At 39.2% G+C, this 14,198-nt stretch overlaps 1 protein-coding gene across 1 annotated transcript; it reads left to right on the forward strand.

The window, feature by feature from the left end:
• Positions 1-6,488: 6,488 nt before the first annotated feature.
• Positions 6,489-13,586, forward strand: KLHL31 (kelch like family member 31). The gene is made up of 2 exons (XM_040599501.1): positions 6,489-7,682; positions 9,541-13,586. Exons 1-2 carry the CDS (start codon positions 6,511-6,513, stop codon positions 10,271-10,273), a joined length of 1,905 nt encoding a protein of 634 aa, XP_040455435.1. The 5' UTR covers positions 6,489-6,510; the 3' UTR covers positions 10,274-13,586.
• Positions 13,587-14,198: the final 612 nt, after the last annotated feature.

The following is a 14,198-nucleotide window of genomic DNA, read 5'->3' on the forward strand; positions in this document are numbered from 1 at the left end:
CTGCCAGTGCTTGGCAAGTTTCCGATGAAAGAGTGAAACCACAAAGAGAAATAAGCTTCGTATGAGCTAAGAAGAGCTGGGTGAGAGTTTCAGGGGGTAGATCAATGCGAGAGGCTTGGATGGGCAAAATTAGGCAACAAACTGGGAGTGACTGATGGGGTACTGGGGAAGGTGTGCCTGGTGGGGGAGGTCGTCTGAGTGACCCACCTGGGGTTGGGTGTCTTGCTGCACACAGTCCCTCAAAGCTACCTTCTGTGAATTCAAGGCCTGTGCATTTGATGCTAAACAGTAGTATGTACTTTTATTCAGCAGCTTAAAAAGAAAACACATTTATTTTCCATCTCTTTATTGAAAAGACTGGAGTTTCTACTGAAATTCTGTATACTTTCACAGTTCTCTCCAATGTGCATAAGGAGCTTCAGCCTTCCTAAAGGCAGTACTGCTGTGATTACTGTGAATACATTCAGATTGATGCATTTAAACATATTTTTCATAACTATTTAGCATAGTGAACCAAATATGGGTTTCAGGGATGCATAGTATTTGGCTGAGTATACACAAAGGGCTCAAAGCAAACAAAGCAGTCATGATCTAAAACTAGGCCTGGGTTTTGTTGACATCCTTAGTTGAACAAGGTAGATCTCCATGTGGCTGTGACACTTGCATTCCACCAACAAATCAAAGCATGCCAATTTCAAAGAAAAGGCCAAAGATACCTTACAGTAGCCTTCCAGTACATAAAGGTGGCCTACAAGAAAGCTGGAGAGGGACTTTTTACAAGGGCAAGTAGTGACAAGACAAGGAGGAAAGGCTTTAAATTAAAAGAGGGTAGATTTAGATGAGATATTAAGAAGGAATTTTCTACTCTGAGACTGGTAAGACACTGGAACAGGTTGCCCAGAGAAGCTGTAGATGCCCCATCTCTCGGAGTGTTTGAGGCCAGGTTGGATGGGGCTTTGAGACACCTGGTCTAGTGGAAAGTCTCCCTGCCCATGGCAGGTGGCTCGGAACTAGATGGTCTGTAAGGTTCCTTCTAACCCAAACCATTCTATGATTCTATGATTTTCCAGAAAGAGTGCAGTAATGATTGTGCATGAATTAGAAAAGATGGTTATAATTGCCTTAAGGCCTATCTTTGCTGGTACAAGAACTTTCCCTGTTGCTGATTCTGAGTCATGCATGTGGAGTAAATAATAATTATTCTTGTTTATTGGGCTAAGAACAAATCTCTTGAAATGTTTGAGCTTTTTTCCCCCACTGAAAATGTTAAAGCATTACTACATGACCTGCTACTGCTGCATGGATTGATAGTATTGTCCTTAGTTGCACCATAGACCAGTTGATTATGCAGCAAATAAAATATTTTTTTCCCAAGATTCACTCATACCTAAAAGGATACATCTTGAGAGGCTTAATATGTTGCCAAAAAATGTACTACCCCCTTTTTTAACTTGAGAAGATAATTAATAACTTGATTGCAAGAACCTCAATCAATATCAGTGTTCTATACTAATTAATTTCTATGCCATTGGAAAGGAAATAAGCAGACAGACAATAGGTTATTTTCAAGATACAAGGGAAACTGTGTTAAGAATATCTGAAAATTAAAAGACATTATAAGTGAATGTTTGATTTTTAAAAATGTATCATAATTTGCAGCTAATCCTGGTACTGGTTATTTTTTAAAAGACTTTGTTGTGTGCAAATTAATGGAAAATGAGAATGACCAGTTCCAAGACCAGCTTTCATGCTTTATAATAGCCAAGTACACCATCAGTTGTCTTGTGATCTTGAAGACCAAGTAACTGAATGTTTCATGGGTTTTGCCATAATGTACAACCAATGTTTCAGAGCTATGGGAGATGCTCGATTACATCAGTGTTAGTACATTGAGATGTTGAGGCATGCCCCATGAGATGCTTATATCAATACTTCACGGCTCAAACTGTGTTCAGTATTTTCTGGAAATCAGAAATTAGTTTGTATTTTCAGTGCATGTTTTTCCCCATATTCATTTGTGTGTTTTTTTCAACATTGAATCATATAAAGAAGTTGCAAACACATTTGTAGAGACTGAGTAAGACTCAAATTTATTTTAAAATGTGCTAGTAGATTTTAAAGATATTATATGAAAATTAGAATAGTCTTTTATTTTTTACAGATCATGATAGTGTATTCGTTCTGGAGAAGAAGTATCCCCTCTATAAAAAGAAAAAAAGCCCAATAAACTAACTGAAAAATAACAAAAGAAAATAATATATTCTTTCTCTGAAAAATGTTGGCTTGTTAGTGCATCTTGAAATTATAAAAATTGATAAAAGTCTGGGCATGAGCTGTTAGAAAAGAGAACACTGAGTAAGTCGGGTTCACTAGTATATATATGTTTGGGAGTCTTGTTTTCAAAATATACCTGCTCTATCTACAAAAACTAATTTTTACAAGTTCTTAAAACTTATGAAGCACAGTGAGGAATATATTCTTTGTGTGAAAATCATTACAGCTGATACTGCTAAGGCAGAGCTTCAAAAAAAGTTAAGGATACCTGTCCATGTGAAGAATTTTATAATTAGATTGAACCTGTAAATTAAAATATATTGAGATGCGTTATGATAATAGATGTCATCCTGCATATTAAATTGATGTTATACTGAGTTGTATATTTAAGGCAGCAGGAATCTACATGTGAGAAAAAAATGCATAGTATAGTAAGGAGAAGTTCCTAAAATATGTCTTAAAATAAGGCTTTGTTCTTATTTTTTACAGCTGTGGCCCTATTTTTCATAAGAAAAGCTGGTTACCTTGTTGCTGTTGGGAAGGCTTGGCTTTACATCCCTCTCTTTCACTCTGGTTTCACCTACTTGATCACCTCTACTTCCCTGTTCTGTTTTCACATTTTTATCTTACAACTTTTTGTAACTCCACTAGCACAGCGATGCCTTTTTCTCCAAAATGGCAAGTGTTACTTTGTAGCAGTTGTTGTAATAGCCCATCAGAGCCTGGGGGCAAGTAAGTCTACCAAATTAAGCATCACACAAAGTACAGCCAAGAGAAAATCTTCCCTTTCTCTGACTTCTGCTTCACCCAATATCCTTCCTTTCCCACGCAGTCACTCACACCCCTTTTATCTCTCCCATGGGATTAAATTCTCCTGGAATGTGGTGGTTTGGCTTCATATTATTCCTGAGGTTGACTGGCAAGAGGTGGAGGTAAACTATTCCAGTGCATGGTATAACTCACAAGTTAGGGTACCTCCTTGTGAGACAGAAGATCAAAGTTCACGTGTATCTGAAAATACATCAGGGGTGTGAGCCAGTATCCTTGAAAGCTGAGGCGAGTCTTTACAGAAGCAGTGACCTAACTCTTAAGAAATAGGACATAGCTGTGAATCCCCATCATCCGGTCCCCTTCCCTCTGCCCAGAGTTTAGCACCAAAATCCTACAAAAGTGGAATTAAAGTGCCAGCTTTTCCTCGGCATTTCCTGCTGGTTATTTTAGATCATAGAATAATATAATCACAGAATGGTTTGGTTGGCAGGGACCTTCAAAGGTTATGCAGTCCAACCCCCTGCCATGGGACACCTTCCACTAGACCAGGTTGCTCAAAGCCCCATCCATTCTGACCTTGAACACTTCCAGGGATGGGGCATCCACAAGTTCTCTGGGCAACCTATTCTAGTGTCTCACCACTCTCATTATAAAAAATATCTTCATTATGTCCAGTCTAAACCTGTCCCCCTCCCAGAGCATACTGGCTTTCACCCAGGCACCCAGCTTTGAGGTGGGAAACCCAGTGGTCCACCCTACATTTACCTGGGACAATTATTACCTGCTGTGGATCTACCATCTTCACTTTCCCTTCCCTTTCCTCCCTTGTACCTGTGCCTTTGGAGGTTTCAGGAGGCCGGGCAGCCCAGGGAAGCTGAGCTCCCGTGGCTGGGCAGAGGCAGGGAGCTGGGCATGGAGAGGAGGGGTCATTTTAAAGAGCACGGGAGCACAGGCTCCGGTCTCTTTTGCTTGCTGTGACAGCAAAGCATCACACTGGAAACCACAAGCTGGGACTTACCAAGTGGCCTCTGATCTTTCTCACTCTTTTTTACCACATTTCCTCTCCTTTTGTTTTCTTATTTTCTAAGGAAGAGGCATTTTCACTGACAGCTTCTTGGACAGCCCTGGGACATTTTTCTGAGGAGGGTAAGAGGTCTTTAACTTCTGTTTGATAATTTTACGAGGTAACGTTTTAAGGGGGCAGGGGGGAAGTTGGTTGTTTGATCAAATGGATTGTTTTGGGACCCTTAGTGTCCTTTGGCATGAGTTGCTCTTAAGCTAAAATAAATTAGGTGAAAGCAAATGACTATAGAAAAGCAAATTATCCAGGGTTTTCAAAGTTCAGTAACTTGGATTTGTTATAGGATCATTTGATTTGTTTCAATGGTTTTGCGTGTTGCATGTGCTTATACAATAAACTAGCTGGTAACATTTCTGCTGATGGAAAAGTGTTTTTCAGGAAAAAACCTTGGAGAGTGGACATTTTCTAACAGAGAACTTAAAATGTCATGTATTTAAATGAGCTTTGCAACAACACAGTGAAGCAATAAACATCAAGTGCTGCATGTATTAAAATTTTTGTTACAGGTCTCTAAAAATATTTAGAATCACAAATGTGACTGCCAAAAGAATATGCCCTTACCAAATATAAAGTTGTAGCTATTAATATGCGAATCTATAGCTATGTAGATAAGATAGAGAGACATCCAAAAGTTTTTTCTTTTATTCTGTGCCAACAGATATACACAACATTTGCAACATCATAGGTTTTTTGCAACAAAAGTTGTATTAAACAACCAAGTATACTAAAACCCCAGTATACCTTTGATTGAACCTGTCTTAAAATGGCAAGCTGCTGGGGAGTTGCTATTCTGGGAGGTGACTCTGATAGGTCTCAACAGATGCAGCTTCTGGAATGCAGCTGACGCGGGGGGAGCCAGGCAGCAGCTGACCCCCGCGCTGGCACACCAACATTTCAGGGATCGCAGCTTACGTCAGTGCGGGCTCACACTGACACTTTTGGCACACATGGCCTTCTCCCTCACCTCCTCTGCACATGGTCATCACCCAGCAGCAGCAGCAAAAAATCCCTGGTGCTCACAGGCAGCAACCATTCCTTTCTATAATTAAATTACTGCTTTGTAACGTGCTGTACACTCAAGGAAAAATTGATGTGCTCAGATTCTAGACTGAAATTTTACTGAAGTCTTTTTATTAAGTTATCTAAAATAAGCCAGTCATTTGTTTTATCATTCAAGTAGCATTTCTTCATGTTCTGATTTTTGTGAGTGCAAGGATCACAAAGAAAATTAGCGTGTATAAATTGTTTTAATATCAATGGATATACTGGAGATAAATGCTATATTTGAATTTATTTGAATGCTGATCTCAGCAATTCTGGTTTAACTGTGTTATTGAAGATCAGTGCTTTCCTTCAAGAAACATTTGCATGTACATTAAGGGGCCATCTCGTGTTGCATTTGATAAAAAAGTGGCACTTCATTTCAGCAAGAGCTGGAACTTCCCTGGAGTTGATAGATGTAATTCAAATATCTGTTCTAGCATAACTGCATGGGAGTAATTCTTACCTTCACGCATAAAAAACTTGTTTAAAGTAACACATCCTCCTAGGCTTTGCATGACTTTTTTTTCAAATAAAAGTCAGACAACTTCTCTTCTCCCTCGATCTCCAAAAAATTCCTAAAAGTAGGATTATAAATTTCAAATTACTGATGTTGAAAAGCAAGTAAAGTGTTGCTATGAGTAGAAAGTATTTACAAATCTGACATGGGAAATAGAATATCATCAGTCTAGAAAATCAAAAGTTACAAAAACATGGAAGCAGTTTGGAGCAGATCCTAACTCTAAAATCAATATGACAACATACTAAAATTTGCCTTCTCTTTATGTCTTATCTTGCTTTTTTTTTTGTTAAGAATTTCTCCCATTCTTAATATTTCCTTGTCAAATTCTGAACTTGCCTGTAAGTCTGTACTAGCCCTGGAGTAAGGATGAACAAAACTGGTGGTCTGTATCTTTCCTATGCTTCAGACTAATGAATTCAAGGTCTAGAACCTGGCTGATTTAAATATATATTTACCAGATTTTATATTCTGGCAAACTCATTTAGAGAATTTAACTCTTTTAGTGTGGTGATAATTGGTGAATGTGAATTTATGACCTTGCTATTTAAAAAAAATAGTAATTACTTGTAGATATAATTTTCACAGTTTGAGTATTGATTGGTATTAATCAGCAGCCACACTACAATCTAGGACAATATAATAGTTCTTAGAAAGATAGATTTTCCTGTGTGTTTTGGTTTTGTGGCATATATATAGAGAGAGACAAAGATTAGGTTTGTTGCATAATCACATAGCTATTAGATTTCACAACTGCAGTGTAGCTCTAAATGTTTTAATTTTATTTTTAGCAAACTCTTGGCTGTAATATTTCATTGCAGTCATGGCCCCTAAGAAGAAGAATGTGAAAAAGAACAAAGCAGATATCAATGAAATGACGATCATTGTGGAAGATGGCCCCCTCAGTAAACTAAATGGCTTGAATGGACTCTTAGATGGAGGAAATGGTTTCAGCTGCATCTCATCTGAAGTTTCTGACCCATCATATAGCCCAAATCTCTTGGAAGGTCTAAGCAGAATGAGACAAGAAAATTTTCTTTGTGACTTGACTATCAGTACCAAAACCAAATCCTTCAGTGTTCATAAGGTGGTGATGGCTTCATGCAGTGACTACTTTCACAGTGTCTTACAGAAAGATCCATCCACTCAAAGAGTAGACCTCAATGATATATCCCCATTGGGTCTAGCTACTGTTATCACCTATGCTTACACTGGAAAACTTACTCTCTCACTTTATACAATAGGTAGTATTATTTCCACAGCAATTTATCTACAGATTCACACCCTTGTAAAGATGTGCTGTGATTTTCTAATCCAAGAAATCAGTGTTGAGAACTGTATGTACATTGCCAATATTGCAGAAACATACGGACTAAAAAAAACCAAGGAAGCAGCACACAAATTTATTAGAGACAACTTCATTGAATTTTCAGAAACAGATCAGTTCTTGAAACTTACTTTTGATCAGATTAATGAACTTCTTGCAGATGATGACTTGCAGTTGCCTTCTGAAATTCTTGCATTCCAGATTGCAATAAAATGGCTGGAATTTGACCAAAAAAGAGTAAAATTTGCTGCCGATCTCTTAAGTAACATCCGTTTTGGTACCATCTCAGCCCAAGACCTTGTCAATTATGTTCAGACTGTGCCAAGAATGATGCAAGATGCAGAATGCCATAAGCTCCTGGTGGATGCCATGAACTATCATTTGCTTCCCTATCACCAGAACACACTTCAGTCCAGAAGAACAAGAATCCGTGGAGGTTTCAGAGTCTTAGTCACTGTTGGGGGACGCCCTGCTCTAACCGAAAAGTCTCTTAGCAGAGACATCTTATACAGAGATCCTGAAAGCGGATGGAAGAAGCTGAGTGAAATGCCTGCTAAAAGTTTTAACCAGTGTGTCACGGTGATGGATGGATTTCTCTATGTCGCTGGTGGGGAAGACCAGAATGATGCCAGGAACCAAGCCAAGCATGCAGTCAGCAATTTCTGCAGGTAACGTCATTTATTTAAAAGGGATGGAGAGATCTGTTCCACACAATGCAGGTGGATAGACAAAGCTGGTTTGTGACGTGCAGCATGAACCACTCAGATAAACAGAAAGGGGACAGGGTGAGGGAGGTATGGATGCTATTCTATATTAAAGTTTGAATGAACAGAAATATGCAACTGAAGTTATGCCAGAACTTCACCACAGTTACACATGCACAATGAGAAGTGAGGAAAACCAAGAAAACTTACTTTGAGTGAAGGACAGAAATAGGAACATAAATAGGAAGTTTTGGGATGTTCTAAGGTACCAATAAAATGCACCAAATCAGACAAAGTGAGACTTTTAAAATTTGAAGAGCATCTGATGCCTTACAGAAAGTTCTGAAAAACACCTTTTAGGTATTATAATCTTGACTTGCTATGCACCATCCACTATATTTTCAACAGCTTTTACACTGTATTTCATACCCTTTACCTTTTATGTTTATCAAGAGCTTAGAAACAATATCAGTGGCTCTTGAAGTCTATATTTATCTTCTACAGTGTACTCCAAATAATACCTCGCTTCTGAAATATTGCAGTTCCTATCTATAGTCATCCAAGGAATGCACTGCTGATAGCAAGGTCGGAAGAATGCGTAGGCTAACCTGCAGTAGTCAGATGGGTGGTACTAGTTTCTGAATAGTCCAGCTTAAAAGCTGACAGCACACAATAGCTTGAAGCAAAGGTTGGAGGTGAGACAACTCAGCTTTTTATCTACTAACAGACTATGCACATGCAATGGCAGAACACAGCCACAGTCCTACCAATGCTTCCTTGTCTGCTCCCAGAAGGAACATTCAGATAACCTCTCCTGAGGACATCAACCAGCATACAAAGTTAATGAATGTGGAACCTTCTCTAGATGATTTTATTGTGTAATGTACTTTGTCAGAAAAATGTATTACATAAAGGAGATTATGTTGTTGCTCTCCTGACCTGCCTTTAAGCTATGCCTTATGTTCTTGCAAGGAACTGGTCGTGGCGAAGAGGTGGGGGAATCCTCATGGTCCATGACTGAATGAGTTCTGCTTCTTGTCCTGCCATTAACCTCAAGCATGTCAAGTCACATCAGTATGTCTATGGACTTGCTTTCAGAGCTGCAGATGACAATGCTGAATGACAGCTAACAATTAGTATTTACTTCCCATATTCTTTTTCTCCTGTGATTCCCTGGCCCACTCAGCATGCAACAGGAGAAATGTGTGGGCCTACTAATGTACCTCACTCAACTCCTTCAGGAGTCGTAATTTGCCATTTCCTGCTTCAAAATTGCTCATTTAAATGTCAAGCACAGAGAATGTTATTTCAGATAGGAATGGTGTTAGAAAGCAAAGATGTTCTTTCTACATAAATCTTACTTCATGAGTGGCAGGGAAAGAATACTTACTATTTAAAAAGTACTAAAAAGATGCAAGTATAAATAACCACCTAATATTTTTTAAAACTCTTTGAGGAAATTGACATATTTTCTGTAGGTGTAAATTGCAAAAAAACTTCTAACATTTCTATTATGTGTTGAAAGTATCTCTTCCCAATGTTCTAATGAGGTTATTGTACAAAATCAAATTACAGAAGAGTCAGAGATTTACTTCACTGAAATAATACCAGGTTTGAATTATACAAACAGTTCTTTCTCCAATCAAAAACTAAATTTATTTGAAAATTTAACCAGGAATACCAGTTTCATTCCACCGACTTCTAATGGGCTAAATAACTAAAATTTTAGCAACTTTGCACCTGCAGCAGTAGTGGGACAGAGACAGTAGAATTTAGCAGGGCAGTATGTGAGACAGTTACCCTCTTTTTTTAATGCTTTCAGATATGATCCTCGTTTCAACACCTGGATTCACCTGGCAAACATGAATCAGCGGCGCACCCACTTTAGCCTGAATGTGTTCAATGGCCTGCTTTTTGCAGTGGGTGGTCGCAACTCTGAGGGGTGCCTCTCCTCAGTTGAATGCTATGTGCCTGCAAGTAATCAGTGGCAGATGAAGGCACCCTTGGAGGTGCCCAGGTGCTGCCATGCCAGTGCGCTGGTGGACGGTCAGATCCTGGTGACAGGAGGTTACATCAATAACGCGTACTCTCGCTCAGTGTGCATGTATGACCCCAGCAAAGATAGCTGGCAGGATAAGTCCAGCCTCAGCACCCCAAGGGGGTGGCACTGTGCAGTGTCCCTCCTGGAGAGGGTCTATGTCATGGGTGGGTCTCAGCTGGGGGGGCGAGCCGAAAGGGTGGATGTTCTCCCCGTGGAGTGTTACAGTCCTTACACGGGGCAATGGAATTACGTGGCGCCACTTCAAACTGGAGTTAGTACGGCTGGCGCATCCACCCTTAATGGGAAAATTTACTTAGTGGGTGGCTGGAATGAAATAGAGAAAAAATATAAGAAGTGCATTCAGTGCTATAACCCGGATCTCAATGAATGGACAGAGGAAGATGAGCTGCCTGAGGCCACTGTGGGCATATCGTGTTGTACGATATCCATGCCCAACAACAAGACAAGGGAGTCCAGGGCCAGCTCAGTCTCTTCTGTCCCAGTCAGCATTTAAATATGGGTCTAACCAGTAATAAGTAAGAATGTTTACCAGCACAGCAGTATGTTTAACCCTTTAAGTAGCATTTTTGTGCTTATATGGAAAGTATCATTGGCTTTGCAACAGTTTTAATACTGCAAATCGGCCAGTTTTCATCATCTTTAATACAGGTGGCATGAAACAGGACATCAGGGATAAAACAAATTTTCTTAGCAGGAAGAGAGAGTTAACCCATAACTGCAGAATGTCATCTTCTTGAATTTGCTACTGATTCACTGTGGCAAATAATTTAATTTCTTTGTGCCTTGGTTTCCTTACCTGTAAAACAGAGATAAACTTGCTTCAGAAGATCGTTGTGAGGCATTATCAATACTGAGGTTTAAATGCTTTCAGAACCCAAAATGAAAGTCAAATATTTCTAGTAATAAATCCCAACATACATCAGAAATGTGCTATGTCATCATAAAATTGATCAGTTTTGTTCTTGTCTAAGCATTTTCTACTTTGACAAACAGAAGGCAAAAAAATATCCCAGACCTTAAAAATATAGTATATAGCATGTGCATACTTTCCTTTTGGGGCAGTGGTACTCACAGAAAATTTCTCAAAACATTTTCTCCTTCAGAAGTTAGAAAGAGAACCCTATCTTCTGCCATGAAACCCTTCAATTCTCCTATTTAATGCTGTGACATGGCTTTCAAGACCCAAATTCACAAAATACTTTAGCTCCTGTAAGTGCTATGGGCCAGCCCCAAGGGCTACCTTGCATGCCACATTGCTCTCCTGATCTCCATGCGTACACCAAGGAGCAGACCACCGCCCCATCCTCCTCCTTACGCCAGGGAGACTCTCCTGTCATTCCAGGTAGAAGGCCTGAAGGCCAGTCAGTATGTCTTCTCCTGTTCCTGCTCTTCCCATCTGTGTAGGAATGTACCTCTGGGTTATCTTCTCATCTGGGAAGGTCTTCACTAATGCAAGGAGCTAGGAGCTGCCACAGCAGGGGCAAAACCTGGAAGAAGAATTCAGGCCAGGAGGCACCAAGGGCTAATGGTGTCCGAGTGTGGAGAAGATGCACAGAGCGTCTCTCTTACTCAGTATTATTCTTGCAAATAACCAGTGGACTGAGGAGTAAAAATTAAATAAGGACTCAGGGTCTGCCTTTAAGAATAAGATATATGCGTGGAAAACAGTGGATCGTGGAAAAACTGGATGAAACCAAAGAGACTTTCCTTAACAGGAACAAAGAGGTACCATAACACCTTTCTTACAAGGTACAGGCACGACATCACCCCAAGTAACCTTTTCCTGGGCATACCATTATGTATCTCCTTTTGCAGACTTCGTTACAGCTCTAGTTACACAGCTTTTATTCACGTTTTACCAAAGCCTAGACTAATGCTGTGCCTGTTGAAGTCTGAAGTTTTCCCAGTGAGTAGAGTGAAGTCTTTGCTCAAATTAAATTACCTTCCAAGAACTTTTTTTCCTAATTCCTGCATTCAGTGGGGAAATTAAGCATAAAACCTATTATTGTTCCCTTAGCCAAAGGGATATGTCCCCTGAGAATGTGATACCGGAAGACTGCTGTCAGCACAAAATGTCTACATCCTTCTGTTTGGGAAGGAAGGGAGCAATACAAGGAACTGAAATGATTTAATATAACCAAAAGGGCAGAAGTTCACTCACCTCAACCAATTCATAGAGGCTTCACATGCAGTTTCCTCAGATTATCATTGACACCTCCAGGCCCCGGTGCCTAGGAGAAGGCGTGCTCTCAGCAATGTTTATAAGGCAGCCAAATTTTTATCTCATTTGCAAAAGGGGAACACTGTAAAATTGTCTGTAAGTGCAGATGCTATAGAGACAAGCATTTTCAGGACTCATGCTCTGCTCTTTGATAGCTTTGTTGCAGCTACGTATTGAGCATCAGCATGAGAATGACACAGTATTAAAGGTGAAGTAATTCGCTCTGTTGCTTGGGATTAAACTCCATGGCGCTTTGTTCTGTTTTCCAGTTCTAACTTAGAGTTCATGTCTGAATCCTGGATATACAATTTTAAAATTCCAAATTCTATTTTTGAGTGCTACATGTTATTAGAATACTGTATTGCAATGACTTTTGGTCATAGTAGCAGTGCCATATAGTTTTGATTAATTTAGTTAGCATACAGTTATGCTTTATCCTGTTTAATTCAAATGAATAATAATTCAAATCCACAATCACAGAACAAACATGGAATTGTGTAACAGAGTAAGATTACTTTGTTTCAAATATGAGAATGCTGTTCTTGCCCATTCCAATTCACCAAAAGATCCTCATGCATCAGAGCAAAATTTCTTTTTTCCCGAAGTCATGACCGTGTGTCCCATATGGAAGTATTTAGGAAGCTCTTTGAAAGAAACATCTGCTCCAATATTTTTTTGTGAAATTTTAATAGTATTAGATGAAGTTTGTTATCCATCCAGTCCAATGGAGACACACATACACTCATCCAGTTCTAACTGTATACATATTCCACCTCTTTAGTGTTTCTAAAGTACCCATAGGATGGTATTAAAGAACTGAAGAAACAATTATTTTGGTCTCAGACAGTTATTGGATGATATTGTCATATGTAAGCATCTCTTTTTCCCTTTAGGAATTCAGTTCCAAAATGCCATGCTGCAGGCTTTCCTCTTTGTGAGCCAGCACTTCCTGTATGTCAACAACCATCTTCTGTTTTCGAGTAGAAAGATATTTGTGAATGATGGGCTATGTGCAATGAAACTACTCTCCTACTACTTAAAGGGTTAAAAATTATGGAGGCCAAATCCTTTTCATCTTACTCACAGACAAGTTCCGTTGATTTCAATGAGACTGCTAAGTAAGATGTACAGGATTTCGAACTCTTGGCCAAATTCTGGCAGTACAGTAGATAGAGATGCCTGCCAAAACTGTCATACCCAGAAGGAAGACTGCTTCTCAGCCTCCACTGCCCTTGGCCACAACAAATCCATAAAGATGTGTCCTAGGACAGGAGCCAAGTACCACTGGCCATGCGTTCCTTCTGTAGAACAAATTGGGTATGTACTTCAGCCAAAAATCTTAAGTAGATTAACAAATGGTATTGTTATCGGTATAGCACTTCAGGTTGGCTTTGTGTTATTTTCTTTAAGCATCTGTTTAGGCTTCAGCTGCACATTGAGCCAGGATTTGGCCCTTCATATGTGACAATATCAGCTGGATTTAATATTATTTTGATCATACCAATGTACTGAGCTATTTGTGACGTTTTTATGTACAATCTCATTTTGTTAGAACTGTGAGAAATGGTTTGTATGTTCTGTTTTATGGGACAGTGTTCTTTCATTGTCCGGTACTGTATTTTCAGTCTCTAGATGTTTAATAACAACATCTCAGTTGAACTTGAACTATTGTATATCTCAAAAAGAAATTTTAAAATGCAGTTTCGGAAGTACTGTATATGGTAATATTAAGTAGAACAGAGGGCTTCCAAATGTATGAGATGCAGATTGTTAAAACACTACAGGGATTTCTTTAATACTATAGTAATAGTAAAAAAAAAAAAAAAATATCATCATATATGCTGTTATCTTTGAAGTCTTTATGCCCATGCATTTTATAGTCGGCAACATCTGCACTTCCAAGGAATTCAAATCTAAAAATAAGCTTTCTTCAGTCTGTGAGTGAAACAGTTTGATGATGTTTTGTTTTCTTGTTTATTCATGCTTGTGTAGATGCATGGGAGAGTGTGTTACGAGGTTGTGAGGGAGGAACTTACTGTTGGAAAGTTATGCTGAAGGAAAGATGTTATGCTTAGTTCTTAATCAAGATGAGATCATGATCGTTTAATCTGTTCCTGATGTTAAACGCAAGATCATCTGTGGCTCAATCAATAGTCCAGTAAGCTTAAATGCCAACTTCTAGCTGGTCAAAGAGGGA

Source organism: Falco naumanni, chromosome 6 (genome assembly GCF_017639655.2).
Source record: "Falco naumanni isolate bFalNau1 chromosome 6, bFalNau1.pat, whole genome shotgun sequence".
NCBI classification, from domain to species: domain Eukaryota; kingdom Metazoa; phylum Chordata; class Aves; order Falconiformes; family Falconidae; genus Falco; species Falco naumanni.

Bases quoted from the DNA above. Each gene is read 5' to 3' on its own strand.
- KLHL31 (XM_040599501.1), top strand. From the start codon at position 6,511: ATGGCCCCTAAGAAGAAGAATGTGAAAAAGAACAAAGCAGATATCAAT. The intron at 7,683-9,540 runs GTAACGTCATTT...TAATGCTTTCAG, and splicing joins GCAGTCAGCAATTTCTGCAG to ATATGATCCTCGTTTCAACA.